The sequence below is a fragment of the Astatotilapia calliptera genome, chromosome 22, assembly GCF_964374335.1.
Source record: "Astatotilapia calliptera chromosome 22, fAstCal68.1, whole genome shotgun sequence".
NCBI classification, from domain to species: Eukaryota; Metazoa; Chordata; class Actinopteri; order Cichliformes; family Cichlidae; genus Astatotilapia; species Astatotilapia calliptera.
The window spans coordinates 20,777,356-20,794,483 of record NC_137442.1 but is presented as its reverse complement, the minus strand read 5'-3'; the positions used below and the strand labels follow the sequence as shown (position 1 = coordinate 20,794,483).

The 17,128-nt window shown below is 40.4% G+C and overlaps 2 protein-coding genes across 4 annotated transcripts in view; one reads left to right on the top strand and one right to left on the bottom strand.

Annotated features, from left to right (window-relative positions):
* vps50 (VPS50 EARP/GARPII complex subunit) overlaps positions 1-17,128 on the bottom strand; it is a 123,819-nt gene that overhangs the window by 42,222 nt on the left and 64,469 nt on the right. For both annotated transcript variants that reach the window (XM_026156666.2, XM_026156667.2), the window contains exons 14-21: positions 14,568-14,659; positions 14,296-14,390; positions 8,307-8,405; positions 6,902-6,992; positions 5,652-5,837; positions 4,295-4,413; positions 2,687-2,793; positions 1,570-1,691 (exon numbers count right to left, since the gene is read on the bottom strand). In XM_026156666.2, the coding sequence (XP_026012451.1) occupies positions 1,570-1,691; positions 2,687-2,793; positions 4,295-4,413; positions 5,652-5,837; positions 6,902-6,992; positions 8,307-8,405; positions 14,296-14,390; positions 14,568-14,659 (911 nt within the window). The remainder of the gene's footprint in view (positions 1-1,569; positions 1,692-2,686; positions 2,794-4,294; positions 4,414-5,651; positions 5,838-6,901; positions 6,993-8,306; positions 8,406-14,295; positions 14,391-14,567; positions 14,660-17,128) is intronic.
* The window catches only part of LOC113014875 (uncharacterized), a 51,673-nt gene that overhangs the window by 33,001 nt on the left and 1,544 nt on the right, over positions 1-17,128 (top strand). For both annotated transcript variants that reach the window (XM_080296173.1, XM_080296174.1), the window contains exon 2: positions 16,911-17,025. In XM_080296173.1, coding sequence (XP_080152299.1) covers positions 16,911-17,025 — 115 coding nt within the window. The remainder of the gene's footprint in view (positions 1-16,910; positions 17,026-17,128) is intronic.

The window sequence follows — 17,128 nt, the reverse complement described above, 5'->3', positions numbered from 1 at the left end:
ACATCAGTCAATCTTTTTGTCTTTTTCTCCTGCTCCGCTCTCTCCATCACTTGTGAATGAACTTCATCGCTTGCGACAGAAATTCCTGCCTGACCAGGGATAGGTATTGGGGTTTTTTCCAGTTAATGATCATGGTTTCAGACTTTGGAGGTGCTGATTCTTTTTCCCAGTTTTCTCACAAAAACAGAGAAGTGACAGAGTCTGACGCTTGGCTGCGACTCCAAAGTTTTCAAAAAAGTGACAATTGCCCTAATTGTCTTAAATATCGAGAGTACAAAACTGTTAACAGGAGAATATGTGGGGGGAAAGAGAGTGAGAGACAGTCAGTGTTTGAGTTTTAATCACTCATCTGCTGTACATAAACAGCGCAGGCACAATCTGACCTAAATGAAAGTATCTTATTGCTGCTTTATAATTGTAGGGTCTTTAGTTTACAGTATGAACTGACTGTTGTTGTGCTATATAAATACAGCTGAATTGAATTGAACTGAAATTTTAACCCAAAAACCAAAATTAACAGCATTAAAAACATATTTACTGCTTAGTACGTTTGTGAGGTTTTATCTGACAAATATTCTGGCTTCCTGATTAACCAGCCTGTCCATAAAGTCTATCCTTTCATTTTAGTGGGTAAAATTATAGCATTTCATTGATTTAGTACTAAGCACTAACTAGCATGCATGTTGTGTAGTTTGGAGATCTAACTTGCTAACCAAGCAAGCAGGTATTACCCTCTGGTTTTAAACCTTTATTTTAGGAAAGATGGGGCAACAACACATGCTCATCTTTTATTCCACAGAAGGTGTTCTTTAGAGTATTGAATGATAAAACTACAGACACGGAGTTTAAAACCATGCCAAAACAATCCACTAAAGATTTATTGTGTATTAGAGTTTAGTTTGACATCCTTCAGCTTGCAGAACTGCTTGACAACATCTGGGCATGGAGGGGGTCAATTCAATTTTGTAATAGCTTTCACAAAGGTTTGCAAAACTTTTAGTTCCTCCACACTAGACCATCAGGCTTTTTTTTTCCTTTATGGCATCCTGTAGATAGTGATTCAGATCAGGGCTCTGGGAAGGTCATAATCTTTCTTCCTGGGCAAAATTTAGTTGAACGGGGCGGACGGTATGCTTCAGGAGACTAACTTGGTGAGATATCCACTTCTGTTCACTGCATCATCTTTTGGCTTTTTCACTGCAAAGTTCATGATTTCATCAATAAACAAATTCCTGTGCACGGTCATAAGAAAAACATCAGACACTGCCCCCACTGTGTTTGTGCTTCTTAGAAGTTGAAAATATTTATTTAGGGTTGTTTTCTGAGGATCAAATCGATGTCTGTAACTTTTTAAAACTGATTTTATTTTTTAAACCAGCGGGAAATTTGCTGTACAAATACTTTCCAGAGCCAATAAATGCAAAAATGCCACATCGAAAATGGGCTGAGTCACAAGGTTTTGCTTCAAGGGTCTTTTATTGGCTAGCAAATGTTCGTTTTTTCATTAGTCTTCAGTATAAACACTCGATGTGATAGACAAAACACCACGATGATGAAGGAATACTGTACCATGTCGTTGCGTCCAAAGAAAGTGTACACAGCGTAAAGGTAGTAGTCGAAAAGCTGTGATACGCAGTGGATGACGTCAAAGGCAATTGGCTTCAAAATGTTCATCATCTGCATGTACTTTCCTTTAGGGAGAGGAGACAAAGACGTAACAGTTAGATCCGAGTACAATGGAAGCTTTGTGTCGAGTGCTGTGTGTGACACAGAGGGCATCCATACTGTTCTTTAGCACCGTGAAACCCAGCATCACTTTACACAGAATGAAATGGCGCTGTACTTGAGTAAATTTTGAAGGAGATTAAACGGGTTAAACTCCTGTAAGTTAATCGTGGTTGAACCATATCCTTTTTGGGAAGGACAACAGCATGAGCATATTGCATTTGCATACAAATTGCAAGGATTTAATTCAGCAGAAAGGTAATAAAGGCAATAACTACAGAGGTACAGGGGTGTAACAAGGTTACCATTGACTCAGAACTGATGTATGGAAGAATAAAAAAAAAGAAGAAATAAACTCAATCTAGCTGGCTTTGCTACCCAGGCAGCACTATTTCTCCCACACTCTCATTTTTCACACCCTTTCCCTTAAATTCTGCACCAAGAACTCAGGGAGCAATCTAACTCCATCAAAGTCCAGCAGAGACTGAATTAGAAGTGATTGTATGGAATCAAACTTTGGGGGTCTTTTTTCTTGCTGCAAGTTTTTCCACGTGGCTCTAAATCAATATTATGTAGCGTGTGACAAAATACGGTTCTTTTGCTTTTTTACTGTATGCGCAGTCAAGCCAAAACAGCAAAGAGAGCTCCTCCTCTCTAAAATCACATTATGAGGGTACATCATCAGACTCTTTTCTCATGTCTTTAGAGCTACGTCACATATTTATACATGTAAGCAGTTCTTTGGAAACAGAAGGCAGGAACTCAGGGCGAAGGTTAACCACTATTAGTGCAGTTCAGTCATGCAGATGTGGAGCGTGCCAATTGCAGTATTTTGCAGGCTTTAATGATGAATAAATGAAACTCTCAGAAGGCCAGAGAGGACACACTGTCTGGACACCTCGCAAGCAGAGGTTAGTCATCAATGAGAGTGTGTGCGTGCGTGTGTGTTTCCAGGACTCACCAACAAGCCGGATGACGTTGAGCGTGGTGTTGGTGAGAATTGGTGCGTTGGTCTTATTGAGGTTGTAGTCGGACTTCTTCTTGGTTCTCATGGTTTCTCGGGGTACGCTGGTGGCAGAGTCAGAGAAAGTAGGTCAGAACCATGAGGAAAAAGAGACTTGCTAATACGTGTCAACATCATTAATCCCCTGAAATGATAGGGCCAGGTGCAAAGCCTTCACTGTGGGTCACAGTTCTTGTAATTGATCAATCAGAACCCATTTCACAACACAGGAAATGGGACCCCAGTGGTGAAGTCTCAGAACTGGTGATCCTGAAGCACCAGACCCTGACATGGAGCTCGCCAAGCCATATTAGCCAGCAATGATTACATGGGCAGAAATCATTACATGGTCTGTCTCATTTCTGCGACTATATGAGCCATTACATAATTAAGCACTAGTAATTCCTGCCTATAAGAACAGGAAATAAGGATTTTAGTGATCGTGGACTAATGTCAGCTGAGTACACGCGAGGAACTAAAAAGCATAAAATAATACTGTATGTCATCATACAAGGCAGGAAACAGAAACTGCAATGAATCAAGGTTTTGACTCCAGTGCAAATCCTAACGTTTTTTTTTTAGATCAGCTCTCAGATTTGCCTAAAAACATTAATTTACTGCAAGTTCTTGGCAGTTCAGTTCATCACACACACACAAAATGAGCACAGCAGGCTTATCGACAAAGACCGTCCCAGCTGAACGGTGACGCAAAATTTAAGACCCCATCATGCTGCAGGGAAAATGCTGCAGTTCTAAACGAGGTCGGCTAAAACAGTTCGAGAGGAACATCTAAACTGTTAAAGCTGTGAAATGCTAAAACAGTTAGCGCTTGCATAAATGATAGGTTCTTTCCAATTCAAGCATCCCTGATAATAAAGGAGGCAAAATACAAAACTTTCTCCAGCTGCAATTAAACCCTCTTTCAAATGAAAATTAGTGCTTTAACACACTGAACAGAGAAGTGTATAATTGCCTTCACCATTATTAAATAGCCACTAATTTTACAATACATTGCATTAGCCGAGGTAGAAAGGAAAGGTAACTTTTTCATGGATATACAAAAAGCTTACTGCTGACTTGGCAGGGTTAGCCAGAGGTTAGCTTAAATTGTTGGTGCTGGAGGTGCGAAGACTTGGTTAATGCCTTCAAAATGAAGACTCAAGTACAGACAGATAGTTTGGTGTGTGTAATTAACATAATCGGTGTGCTCACTTTTTGAATATTTCACAGCTAGCAGTGAAAATTTATTTTGTTTGTTAACTGGTCCATGTACCAGCTGTCCAAAGCTGTCTTCAACGTGTCTGATAAGATAAACAAACTATAATTCATGTTCTCAATTTTCATATAAAAACAAAAAACAACAAAAAACAACAAAAAAAAAAAAACAAGCAAGAAACTAAATTTTGGTCTTCAGAACAACTGGAACAGAACTGAAATCTAACAACTCTTTCGGACAGCACAAACATAAATCCAGTTATCAAACAAGCTGAAAGTGGAATTAAACAGAAGATTCATGGACTGTCTGTAAATTTGAGGCATACACTCGGAGCCGGACATGGAACTGACCTCTTTAGAGGAGCATCACCCGTCTGCTCATCAACGTAGTCCTGCTTGAGCTCCTCTGGGACATCGCTGTCGCTGTCGTAATCCTGGTACACGCTTTTCTCCAGCTCGTCTGACTCGTACTTGAGAAACGGTGAAGAGAAAGATGAGATTGAAGTCAGGGGTAAAAACGCGGTGGATAGAGTTCAGATAAAGTGGGTAAAACAGAGAGAAGACAAGTGTTAAGACAGGTGTGAAAAAAGTCCAACTCCACGGGCAAATGGTGCCGGCGCTGTTGGTCGCAAGACACAGCAACAAAGAGTCCACAGAGATTTTGAAACAGCACAAAGTATTAACCCACTCCCCCAAGATAAAAATGGTGGAAGGCTAATAAAAACAAACTGCATTAACGCTCTGTGATTAAATTACCCACAAAGCAACAAATAAACACTTCAAATACCTCACATACTGCTGGGAGGGCACAAAATGTATTCACCTCTCACAAGAGAGTTCAGATTATACCTTACTGAAATAAGGCAATATTTTCTACATGCCAAGGGAACACAAGCATCATATATAAAGGATTACACGCTTATGAACAGCCAAACACCAAGGGCTTATACAGATATGTTGATATGTCATCATAAAGTAAAGCCAAAGGTGTGGGGGCACCTCTGAAATCTGAAAGAGAAATATTGTTTTCCATAGGAGGAGCAGATGAGTAGCCTCTGTAGCATGAGGCAATAGTTGTTATTTCCTAAAAGGGACACTACTTAAATTAAAAGCAAAGTGCTTTTAATTTATATTTAACACAAAACACAGTTCCCGAAAATGTATTAAGAAATTAAAAGGATTCCTATACCGGAGGCCTGGACACTAACAAACTCAAAGAAAAAAAAAAAACAGCTGCATTACATGAAACTCTTTTCTTGGGTTAATCATTAGCCAAGTACAAGTTTATTTTCTATTGAATGGCTAACATTACTTGTCAGACAGTGTGTCAAAGCCCTGTAATGACTATGGCACGTTTTGCACGGCTGCCCTCAAACCCCTAATAAACGCTTGTTATGACCCTGGTGATGAGAGCTTAAGGGACGCTGATTATTTCTCAAATCAGTTCACCTCCTTATGAACTCGTCTGAAGTTTGACTCTATAGGCAGGCTTAATTAGGCATACTTATGTAAGTGGGTTTATCTAGCTGGTGGAAACGCACGCTCTATAATCAAATCTAGTTCTGTGTTTCAATTCTAACTTGTGACTTTTTCCAAAATGACCATATTCCTAAAAATACTGCAGTATTATAACAGATTTCAACTTTCAACAGACACGACTTATTCTTAACTTTTTTTTACAAGATGGAGTGTGTTTCCTAACACCTACCCCATTGGATGCCAGCACATCCTCCGTCTCCTCTTCCTTGTGCTCCATGTGCATCTCAAAGGGGTTTCCCTCTCGCTGGTACTGCTGGAACAGGGACAGCTCCTCCTGGGCCGAGCTGCTCAAAGACGCGGCCTGCCTACTCGGGGACACCGAAGGCGAGCGACACTGACCCATAAACTTAAACTCCTGGATCGGAGAAGATGGGACACAGGGACGCACAGGGAATTGTTACTGATCAGAGTATCCTACAAAAAGTCTATGAGACTTTTAAAATGAATAAAGTTAGAGGTAATTTAAAAGAAAACAGAGCCAAGAACTCCAATTAACACGTCACTTGTACACAGTACCTTTGACCACTTGGTTTTAAGCGGCTGCATCACAACAAAAGCTAAATCACCATCTGTACAGGACGTCTGTGAGGAATTCCACTACGCACGCTTAAATCATACTGTAGTGAAGGCCAAGTAATACATTGCCTGCATAGTAAAGTGATAAAGGCATGTAAAATTCCCATGCAAGTCCATTTATTAGGAGGGTTCTTTGGTATGCTTATTTATCGTTTTGTGCGTATAAGCAAAACAGAGATGAAGGAAAAAAGATAAAGATGAAAATATACTCGAGTTCACTGCACTCATTTTCTTTACGTTCCTTTCCATTCATCAGTGTTGCTTTGAAGTGCAACGAGCTGTACACTCAGATCGCAAAATGTTTTCTTCTACTTAATCTTGGAATTTCTTCAGCATTGTTAAATGCCACAGTGTTACCTGAGTATTCCTGCTGACCATTTCCATCCCTTTATGAACAGCGTACCCATCGTCTGATGGCTGCTTCCAGCAGGTTAACTTGCCATCTCAAATCATCTCAAACTGGTTTCCTGAATGTGACATTGAGTTCACTGTACAGAGACGGCCTCCAGATTTTAATCCAATAGGATGTGGTGGAATAGGAGATTCAGAGATGGATGTGCAGTCCATGGGAAAGGTTGTATTTTTTAACTGTGGCTCATGAGTGTGAGAAAAACTGTCTAACATACATCCCATAAGGGACAGCAGCCGTTTGATCTTCATCTGTGTTTTATAATGAGCAGTGAACATTACGCACTTGCACCCGGTTGCACGCGCGCACACGTCACTGAGCAGATTCAGCGTTTCACATCCTCATGCAAATTTCACAGCAGTGAGTGACACCGTGGAATAAATGAAATCACCCTCCCTTCACCTTTTCGCCTCAGTGCTGTGTCTCTTACTCACATGGAGCTGGGCTATGTTAAAGTTAGACTTGACTGGACACAGTTCCCACGTCTCATTTTCCAGAAACATCCTCAGCTCCTCTAGTCGGGCCCTGAGGGGTTGCGAAAAGAGAAAAGGGAATGAGCACAGTGCTGAGGAAAAGGTCAAGAAGAAGAAAAAGTGAAAGACACAGAAAGCATTAACATCTGTCCATTAATCACCTAATTCAACCCCGTATAGTCAAGCAGCTCCCAATTTAAACACAATGACATCAATAAAGCCTGCAAAGGTCACTAATGCGAAGTGTGAAGGAAAAGTTCTGTGTGTGCTGTTTGCAACACGATTCAATGCTAACTGTGATCACAGCTCACAGCAGCCACCCCAGGTGCTCACCCGCTAGGTCAGTATCCTTCCTTCGGTGTGAAATGTCAGTGCGGTGTTCATTTCAAACACAGCAGTGCTGCTTGTTTCTTTTCTTTAAGGCGTTTAAAGTATGAAAGTAAAAAAACACAAAAGACAGTGTCGAATATTCACTGTAATACTGCACACTCGTCCACTCGACAACTGAATTTCTTTAATTCAATCCACTGTGAATCAGAGGACATTAAAACCTTGAGACTAGTTCAATCGCTCAGCACGAAAAAAACAAAACAAAACAAAGAAAACCCCATGCGGATATCAACAATGCTGGAGTTCTAAAATATTTATTATGCCTGAACTCTGACAATGTCAGTCTGTGCTTTGCATCCAGAGGCTGACAGTACACCCCCGCTGATGACCGGGTGTGTTACCGCAGGAACCAGACGGAGAAACATAGACATACTTTGCTATAGGGTCAATATAAAGCACTCTGAATGGCACGGTGTAAAGGTGTGTGTGTGTGTTTGGTCGAGTCTTCTTCGTCTCTGGGTTTCTTTGACCTCTTTCTGCTTTTTCGTTACATGTTCACACCTCCATGTCACCACCTGTAACCCAAAGCTGTACCCGATTTGTGTCACAGGACTGACGCTTATAAGAGGAATCATATTTAAGCGCGTTATCAACGATTCTTGACAGGTGACCTTAACACTGATCAATGCAAATCACCTCAGATGATGTGGAGCCTTCTGCGTGAAACTATACATATTTATGAATTTGGCAGGAGGTTATGCAATCAGGATGTAAATGTGCTTCCAGCTCAGTGAGTGTTGGCATGTAATTACACATCTAGCTCCGAAGAGGGTTACGCCTGGGATAGAGCATGTTGGAGGCAGCAAGTGGTTATCGCCGTGTGCAAAGGTTTCTCTCACATAACGATATCCTGCTTTCTAAGAAATGGTTTCATCTACTTTCCATCATGTTTAGCTTTGAAAGACTTGACCAACATTTGCCATAACTTTCACATGGTTCGGATGATGATCAAACAGAAGCCCCAGACGTTTCTTACCTGTGGTAGTTTTTAAAGTAGTTGACACTCTGGCGTTTGATAGACTCCTGCAGGACCTCAGACTTACTGCCACAAAACTCCTCACCCACCTGCATCAACCTGAAAGAGAAGGTTGGCGGGAAAAACTGATCACAAATCCAAAAGTGTGGCAGGAGGGAAGGAAGATAAAGTAAGGAGAGCTAGAGACAAAGACAGAGACAGAGTGGAAGTGTTAAAACAAACCTCCTGTTTGAAGAGACTGCACTAAGACAAACTGGCATTCTGCAGCCCGTGTTGGCTCGAGAGATGCAATGAACACAACAGCTTTATCGATAGCTGCAGGGATGAGATGGCTCATTTACAGTAGGTATCTTATCAGATGAAGTCTATAATGAGAGGACAAACCAGCTGCCTAATGAACCACTGAAGCCAACCTTTGAGGTTAGAGCTTTGAAATAACTTCACTTATAGCTAGGTGTGCAGAGAGATGCCACAACTGCAGGTCAGGAATATCATGATTAAGCCAGTTGTTGGTTAATTTGTTTAATTAAAAAAAAACAAAGAAAACAATTGCCACTCATTACATTAGAGGCAGCTGACAAACCTAAGGTAAGTCTAACATGATAAGAGAGCACTAAGGTGCTGGGATCTCTCACTGCAGGAGTCATGGCTTCGGGTTTTCCAATATCAAAAACAGCCTTTAGCGTATCAAAGCCACAGGAGGATTACTGCTGTGTGTGTGTGTGTGTGTGTGTGTGTGTGTGTGTGTGTGTGTGTGTGTGTGTGTGTGTGTGTGTGTGTGTGACTGACAGCTGAGCCAGCAGAGGCTCTGACACATTGTACACATGTCTGCTCTGGTAACTCTGTAACATGCGAGTCAAGATAGAGCGCGAGGCTAAAGAAGTGGAACCACAGAATTTTCCGTTAAAGCACCCAGTTCAAATAATATTCCCCATTTGTACTTTACAAAACATTTGATCTCAAGTATGCAAGCATATACTCATTGTAACTGGTACTGTTATTTCTATGATAAAAAAAAAACTCTTAACCTTATTTTATTTTGTTGTTTTTACAAGAATAAAGGTGTTTATAGAGGAGATACTGAAGAAATGATACTGGAGCAAAAACATCACACACGTTTCACTGCAGTGTTTCACATGCATTTCTATACCCGGTTATTCCCTTAAGTAAAGAATGTGTTAATCTACAGGGAGTGCAGAATTATTAGGCAAGTTGTATTTTTGAGGAATAATTTTATTATTGAACAACAACCATGTTCTCAATGAACCCAAAAAACTCATTAATATCAAAGCTGAATGTTTTTGGAAGTAGTTTGTAGTAGAGATGGACCGATCCGATATTACGTATCGGTATCGGTCCGATACTGACCTAAATGACTGGATCGGATATCGGAGAAAAATAAAAAATGTAATCCGATCCATTAAATATCACGAAAGCACCTCACAAAACTTGCAACACGCGTAACTCACCTCAGAACGTTAGCATGTCGGAGCAGTATGCATCACGTGATAGAGCGGCTGTGGCATGCGGGACCTGTCTGGATAGCATTTGGAGCTTCGCTAGCAACCTGGCATTTCATCTCCGACAAAGTTATCCCGAGAGAAGTGAAGCAAGTGTGTAAGTCCATCTCTGAATGTTTGTAAAGCACTCCTGCGTTAAGCTTAACGAGCGACTGCCTCTCGCTCTCCGGCTGCTACTTCAATCGTGAAACTGCTTAAATGATCAGCTGATCGGCTTTTCTGTCGCGAGTCCGTGTCTCTTGTTTGTTTTTGGCCCACTTTGCACCAGAAAGAGGAAACCAGCGGCTGAACAACAGCAGCACGTTTAAGCTTGATCAGCTGTTGTTAGAATGTATTTAATATTACTTTCTACTCCAGGATCTTTTTCTACGTAGCTGGTAACTGTGCAGGGGCGGATCTAGCAAAGTTTAGCCAGGGGGGCCGATAGGGCATGAACAGGGAAAAGGGGGCACAAAGACATACTTTTCTTTCTTATTCTCATTTAAAATGTCTAGCTTTTAATAAATAATTATCTGACACACAAAGTTTTAATTTGATGTAAAATGAATAGAAGTCAATTACTGTATATAGTAACTATTAAGTCTAATATATATACCCTAGTAAGCTATAGTACTTTTTACTTTGGGAAGGTACCATCTGTGCAGTCTGCAATTTTGTTGAAGAAAGATGTTGAATCTATTTAATATTTCTTGAAAAATAATTGATTTCTGTGCATTTTTTTTTCACACTGCATCAAATTAAGGTTGATTACGTCGATTAAGCATCATGAGGTGGCGCGTGAGGGGTGGTTCCCTATTTTTTATTTATTTATTTTTGTTGTTGCTGGGAGTTGGAACCCTATTAGTTAGGTTGCTTAATATTTACGCTAAGTACTCTTTAAAATACCAGAATAGGGAGGATGGTGTAGGTTTAAGTTTATTAGATTGATCAGTATTGCTGAACTATGAAATATTTTTTTTGTATACAGGTATAACAGAATAGCTTTAGTGTAGTTGTTGTTTTAAACTTGAGTATGAACTTGCAGACTTGCAAAATGCAGCAAGATATTTTAAAAAACAGTTTTGTTGATTAAAAAACACTATATCGGATTCATATCGGTATCGGCAGATATCCAAATTTATGATATCGGTATCGGTATCGGACATAAAAAAGTGGTATCGTGCCATCTCTAGTTTGTAGTTTGTGTTTAGTTTTAGCTATTTTAGGGGGATATCTGTGTGTGCAGGTGACTATTACTGTGCATAATTATTAGGCAACTTAACAAAAAACAAATATATACCCATTTCAATTATTTATTTTCACCAGTGACACCAATATAACATCTCCACATTCACAAATATACATTTCTGACATTCAAAAACAAAACAAAAACAAATCAGCGACCAATATAGCCACCTTTCTTTGCAAGGACACTCAAAAGCCTGCCATCCATGGATTCTGTCAGTGTTTTGATCTGTTCACCATCAACATTGCGTGCAGCAGCAACCACAGCCTCCCAGACACTGTTCAGAGAGGTGTACTGTTTTCCCTCCTTGTAAATCTCACATTTGATGATGGACCACAGGTTCTCAATGGGGTTCAGATCAGGTGAACAAGGTGGCCATGTCATTAGTTTTTCTTCTTTTATACCCTTTCTTGCCAGCCACGCTGTGGAGTACTTGGACGCGTGTGATGGAGCATTGTCCTGCATGAAAATCATGTTTTTCTTGAAGGATGCAGACTTCTTCCTGTACCACTGCTTGAAGAAGGTGTCTTCCAGAAACTGGCAGTAGGACTGGGAGTTGAGCTTGACTCCATCCTCAACCCGAAAAGGCCCCACAAGCTCATCTTTGATGATACCAGCCCAAACCAGTACTCCACCTCCACCTTGCTGGCGTCTGAGTCGGACTGGAGCTCTCTGCCCTTTACCAATCCAGCCACGGGCCCATCCATCTGGCCCATCAAGACTCACTCTCATTTCATCAGTCCATAAAACCTTAGAAAAACCAGTCTTGAGATATTTCTTGGCCCAGTCTTGACGTTTCAGCTTGTGTGTCTTGTTCAGTGGTGGTCATCTTTCAGCCTTTCTTACCTTGGCCATGTCTCTGAGTATTGCACACCTTGTGCTTTTGGGCACTCCAGTGATGTTGCAGCTCTGAAATATGGCCAAACTGGTGGCAAGTGGCATCTTGGCAGCTGCACGCTTGACTTTTCTCAGTTCATGGGCAGTTATTTTGTGCCTTGGTTTTTCCACATGCTTCTTGCGACCCTGTTGACTATTTTGAATGAAACGCTTGATTGTTCGATGATCACGCTTCAGAAGCTTTGCAGTTTTGAGACTGCTGCATCCCTCTGCAAGATATCTCACTATTTTTGACTTTTCTGAGCCTGTCAAGTCCTTCTTTTGACCCATTTTGCCAAAGGAAAGGACGTTGCCTAATAATTATGCACACCTGATATAGGGTGTTGATGTCATTAGACCACACCCCTTCTCATTACAGAGATGCACATCACCTAATATGCTTAATTGGTAGTAGGCTTTCGAGCCTATACAGCTTGGAGTAAGACAACATGCATGAAGAGGATGATGTGGACAAAATACTCATTTGCCTAATAATTCTGCACTCCCTGTATTCTTAACAGTACTTCAGTCTTACTTGATAACAGTGTCTGATATGCAATGACAGCAACTCTACATATCCTAATCAGGAAGACGTGCACATGATATTTCTTTTAACAACGTTTCTGAAAGCCATAGCAAAGAGCTTTTACAGCGATAAGAACGCTAAAACAACCCATCAGCTCACAGTAAACACTTGCAGAAACAGCATTTCTGATGCAGAACTGGCACACAGTAACTTGAGCTCTGGGTTGGTGGAATCTTTCACTTTTTGCTTTTTCTTTGGATGTTGTGTTTAGAGGTGCTGGGGTAGTTTTAGGGCAGGGTTAACGTGTAGGCACCATGTGTGTGGTTTCATGTCACTGTTGTTACTTTTCACGCAAAAAAGTCTGAAGAAGCCGCAAAACACTGCAGACCCCAGAGTTATTCTGTAGTTTTCATTATTAGTTATTTTGTGTCCACGCTGTTCGCCCGCCCAGCAGGGTGACGACTATAAGCTGTCATCCCTGTTGGACAACATCTCCCACCCCATGCAGCAGACTGTGACAGCACTGAGCAGCTCCTTCAGTGGGAGACTGCGGCACCCACGGTGTGGGACGGAGAGATTTCGCAGGTCTTTCCTCCCCACTGCTGTCAGACTCCACAACAAAGACTTTAACTGAACAAACACACACATCCACACATGTGCAATAACACTAAGTGCAATAATCTTTTCTGGCATCGTTGTATTTTTACTCAGTTGTATATAGCATTCGTATTCTATTTTTATCTTATTGTATATTTTTATTCTATTTTATTCTACTGTATATAGTATATTATTTTATTCTATTCTGTACAGTTGTGTACTGTATTTATTCTTATTGTATTCTAATTTTTGCGTCATAACTTTTGCACTGTCCACTTCCTGCTGTGACAAAACAAATTTCCCACGTGTGGGACTAATAAAGGTTATCTTATCTTATCTTATCTTATCTTAGCCCACCAGCCTTTTACGACTGAGGGGTGAAAATCCAAAAAAGCCTCCTCAGACTGACTGAGTTAACCAATTTGACCAAAGTGAAAAAGACTAAAGCTAAACACATGTCCTGTCTATTTGATATGAACACCCACTATTTTTTCCATTACTTTCCTTTATATTCACATCCATTTAATATAATCTTTTTAAACGTTTCACAAAAAGGTTTTTCCAGATCTAGTTTTAGTTTTATGTTTCCTAACTTATAATGATCTTTGTAGTCTGCTTCGTATTTTCTGTCTCTCTCCTATGATGTGAGGGGATCGTTCTTGATGAATCAATGATATATTTTTTCTGCGGAGCTAAACAAAGAACTTGCGTAATGCAAAAAACGTCACAATCGCTTGATGAGTAACTGCGATACCACTGCTAGATTTAGGAAACACCACCATTAAAACATTGTAGAGCCACATCTCTGATTCTTGAGCGCTGGTTTAGCTCACCGGGAAGAGCAGGCACCCATATGCCGTATACCTGGGTTTAAATCTGACCCGCGGCCCTTTGCCACACGTCTTCTCCTCTCACGCTCTGTTTCCCTGTAACTCTTCACTGTACCCCACTGAAAAAGGCCCAAAAAAATATCCATGATTCTTCTTAGTACACTAGGAAAAAGGGGGAGTTGGAGAAACGGGTTTGGAGAAATTACCTTTATAGTTAACAAAAAACAGTTGCCATTATTGGAAGCATAAGAATGAATGAGTGTGAGTCTAAAACTTAAAAAAAAGGATGAGAGGTGTGTGTGTGTGTGTGGGGGGGGGGGGGGGCACACAAAGAGGAAGGGACAGCAATAGCAAGATAATGAGGGCCAATTATTGGATACAAGCATGAGCTGTCTGCACTAAACCTGAGGCGTACCTGCTGATGACATCCAGTACCACTATGAAATCGTCGTATTTGAAGTTCGACATGTCTGTCCCCAGGATGTAGGCCTTCACTTTCAACTGGACATCCTGTGGAGAGAAATAATAGTGACACAGTGATTTGTGGGAGGAGAACCTGTGATAAGGCAGCTCCAAGTGGATCAGAAATTAAAATAAAAAATAAAAAATGAAATATAAATTTAATGGAAGAGAAATGCTTCAGAAAAACTTTGTTTTTTAAACGGTGGTGCAGACTTTTCAACAAACCTGCCAGATTCGTGTCAGTCCATGCTCCAACTTCTTCTTCACATAACTGCGGTCCACGGCCAGCTCATCGGACTCGGCGGCAGCAGCATCCTCTGCAGGTAGTCAAAAAGGCATACAGTTGAATTAAAAACGAAAACACACACACACACAGTGACCAATTAAAATTCTCTATTCAGATCCACCTCCTTTACCTTCTGGCTTGGCTGTCATTTCAGAGTCAAAGACTCTGCATCATTTAGCAATTTTAACGCGCATTTGCACAATGAAGACTGGATCGCAATCCACTCCCAGCACAAAAAGGTAATTATGTTAAATGAAAGATTAAAATTCCACCGGTGTATTTTAATATGAAAGGGAACACGGTGGTGTCAAAAGTCCTTCATTGTCAGCTAAAGAGTGGGAGACTTTCTGTAGTGGCTGACAGTCAGCATCTGTCAAGAGTGTAGATCGTGTTACTCCCAACAGAGAGCGAAGAGTGACAGCAGCCTAGAAGCAAGGAGAACAAAGCTGGATGACAGCTTAATACAGGCCTGGATCCCTGTTCACTGTCACACCATCAGATATGCTAGTTTCTCAATTATCAGGTCAGTACCCTCTCTTTCTGTGTGCATTTTTCTTCATCTCCCCGATCAGATAGATCAGACCACCATGTGGCAACGACACTGTAGCGTGTCGAAACGGCAGCGATGCTTCCCCTAAGCTGAAAATTGCTTTCATTAAATTCAAGCCGCTCTCATGTTTGAAGGGAATTTTTAGGAAAGCCACGAGCAGTTAGCCTGTAAGTCAACAAACGAGCAGTTCTCGGTTTCACATTAAATTCTATTCTAACGTAAAATAAAACCAAACGATTGGGAAAACCCAGCTTTTTATAGTTGATTTAAAGATTCACATTTTATACAGTAAATATGTAGTTTAAACACTTTCAGACTCTTGCTTAGCTTCATAGTTTCGTTCTTATACATGAGAAGAGTAGATCTGCAGATTATTAAAAAAAAAAAAATCAAATATTTATCTTAATTTGGGTGGTTTCTTTTTCATCTTCTGTCTGAAATAAGCTGTTTGAGTTTCTTTCCTCTTAAGGTAGCTTCTGCTGATTATCTGCCCCTCATCCGGAGCTTCATGCATAAGATGACCAGATAGGGGAAATCCACTCTCTTCGACATCACACAGATCCAAGAGTGAAAAACTCTTTGGGCTCACCCGGACTTTAATATACCCCGACCTTGAATTTGAAACCGTGGCTGTGTTTACTATGTTCTATTAAAACGAATAAATATATGTGTTATTTACATGAATAAGTAAAATCACAGTGGTTCCTTTTCAAATAGATTACCTTTTCCTTTCATCGTCTTCCTATTGGATTAACATGGAATTTCAATTTGGGAACAGGCATGAATTATGCAGCAAGATGACTGAAAGACCCGCAGACCGAAACACAAACACATAATTTAACTCCGCTTGGCTCAAACGTCTGCTGTCAAACAGAGCATCTGTGCAGTGGCCCTGCTGTGCACGACTATAAATATCTCCTGCAATTTTTTAAATGAGAAAACTGTACGTGTACGTTATGTGCTCAGAAAAGAAAAGTATGTGGTGACGTTACAAAGCTGCGTATGAAAACAATCTGTGGTGGTGAATGTGTTTTCATATTAACGCTGGAACAAAAAGCGCATCCATTTAAAAAGAAAAATGAAGAAAAAAGCCATACACATGAATCTGCATTAGATTTACACAGCCCACATGCTGTGTAAATCTAATTATATAAATATAATGACAAAAAAGGAAAGAAAGAGCCAGCAGGGACAGTTACATCAAGATGTTGTGAGGGGAGAATTAGGTCACTGCTGAGTGAAAAAACAGGAAAAGACATTAAAAGAAAACAGAACAAAAGAAAAAAAATTGGATCCAAGACATAAAGGAAAATAAAAACAAACACAGGAACTCCTCAATGAACTGACGCTTCGATGCCTTTGAGTGTACTTTTTCTTGTTACAGAGATAAGAAGTTCAAAAAGTAAAGAATCTTTAGATCAGTGATGCCCAAAATACAACAATTCTCCAACAAGTGGTTTAGCTGAATAATGAGTCCAAAAATATATTTTAGTAAAACTACTGATGCCTGATCATTCAGAGCTTAAATCTTGAGTTTAAAATGAACATTTTTTTAAACTTGTAAAGCTAAAGAATGAAAATCCTCAACTTTAATGACCTAAAAGGTTTGTCACGTTTATTTTATGCCCAGCAATTAATGTTAGAGCATCAAACCACTAAGAAACGTGTTGTTCTTATCCCAACTACACATGAGGAAATAATTATTTCATCCCATGCTGCACCATGTCTACAGATTCAATGTCTTCCATCAACCTCTCCACTACTATTGGCAAGATCAAAGAGCTGTCAAAGGACATCAGGGACGAGACTGTACAAGGCTGGAGTGAGCTACAAGAACATCAAGCTGGGTGAGAAGGTGACAACTGTTGGTGTGGTTACTCAGAAACCCAAGAAAGAATTGAAATCTCTCAGCACTCGCATCGTTCCCATAACTCAAGTCGCTGTGTTTGT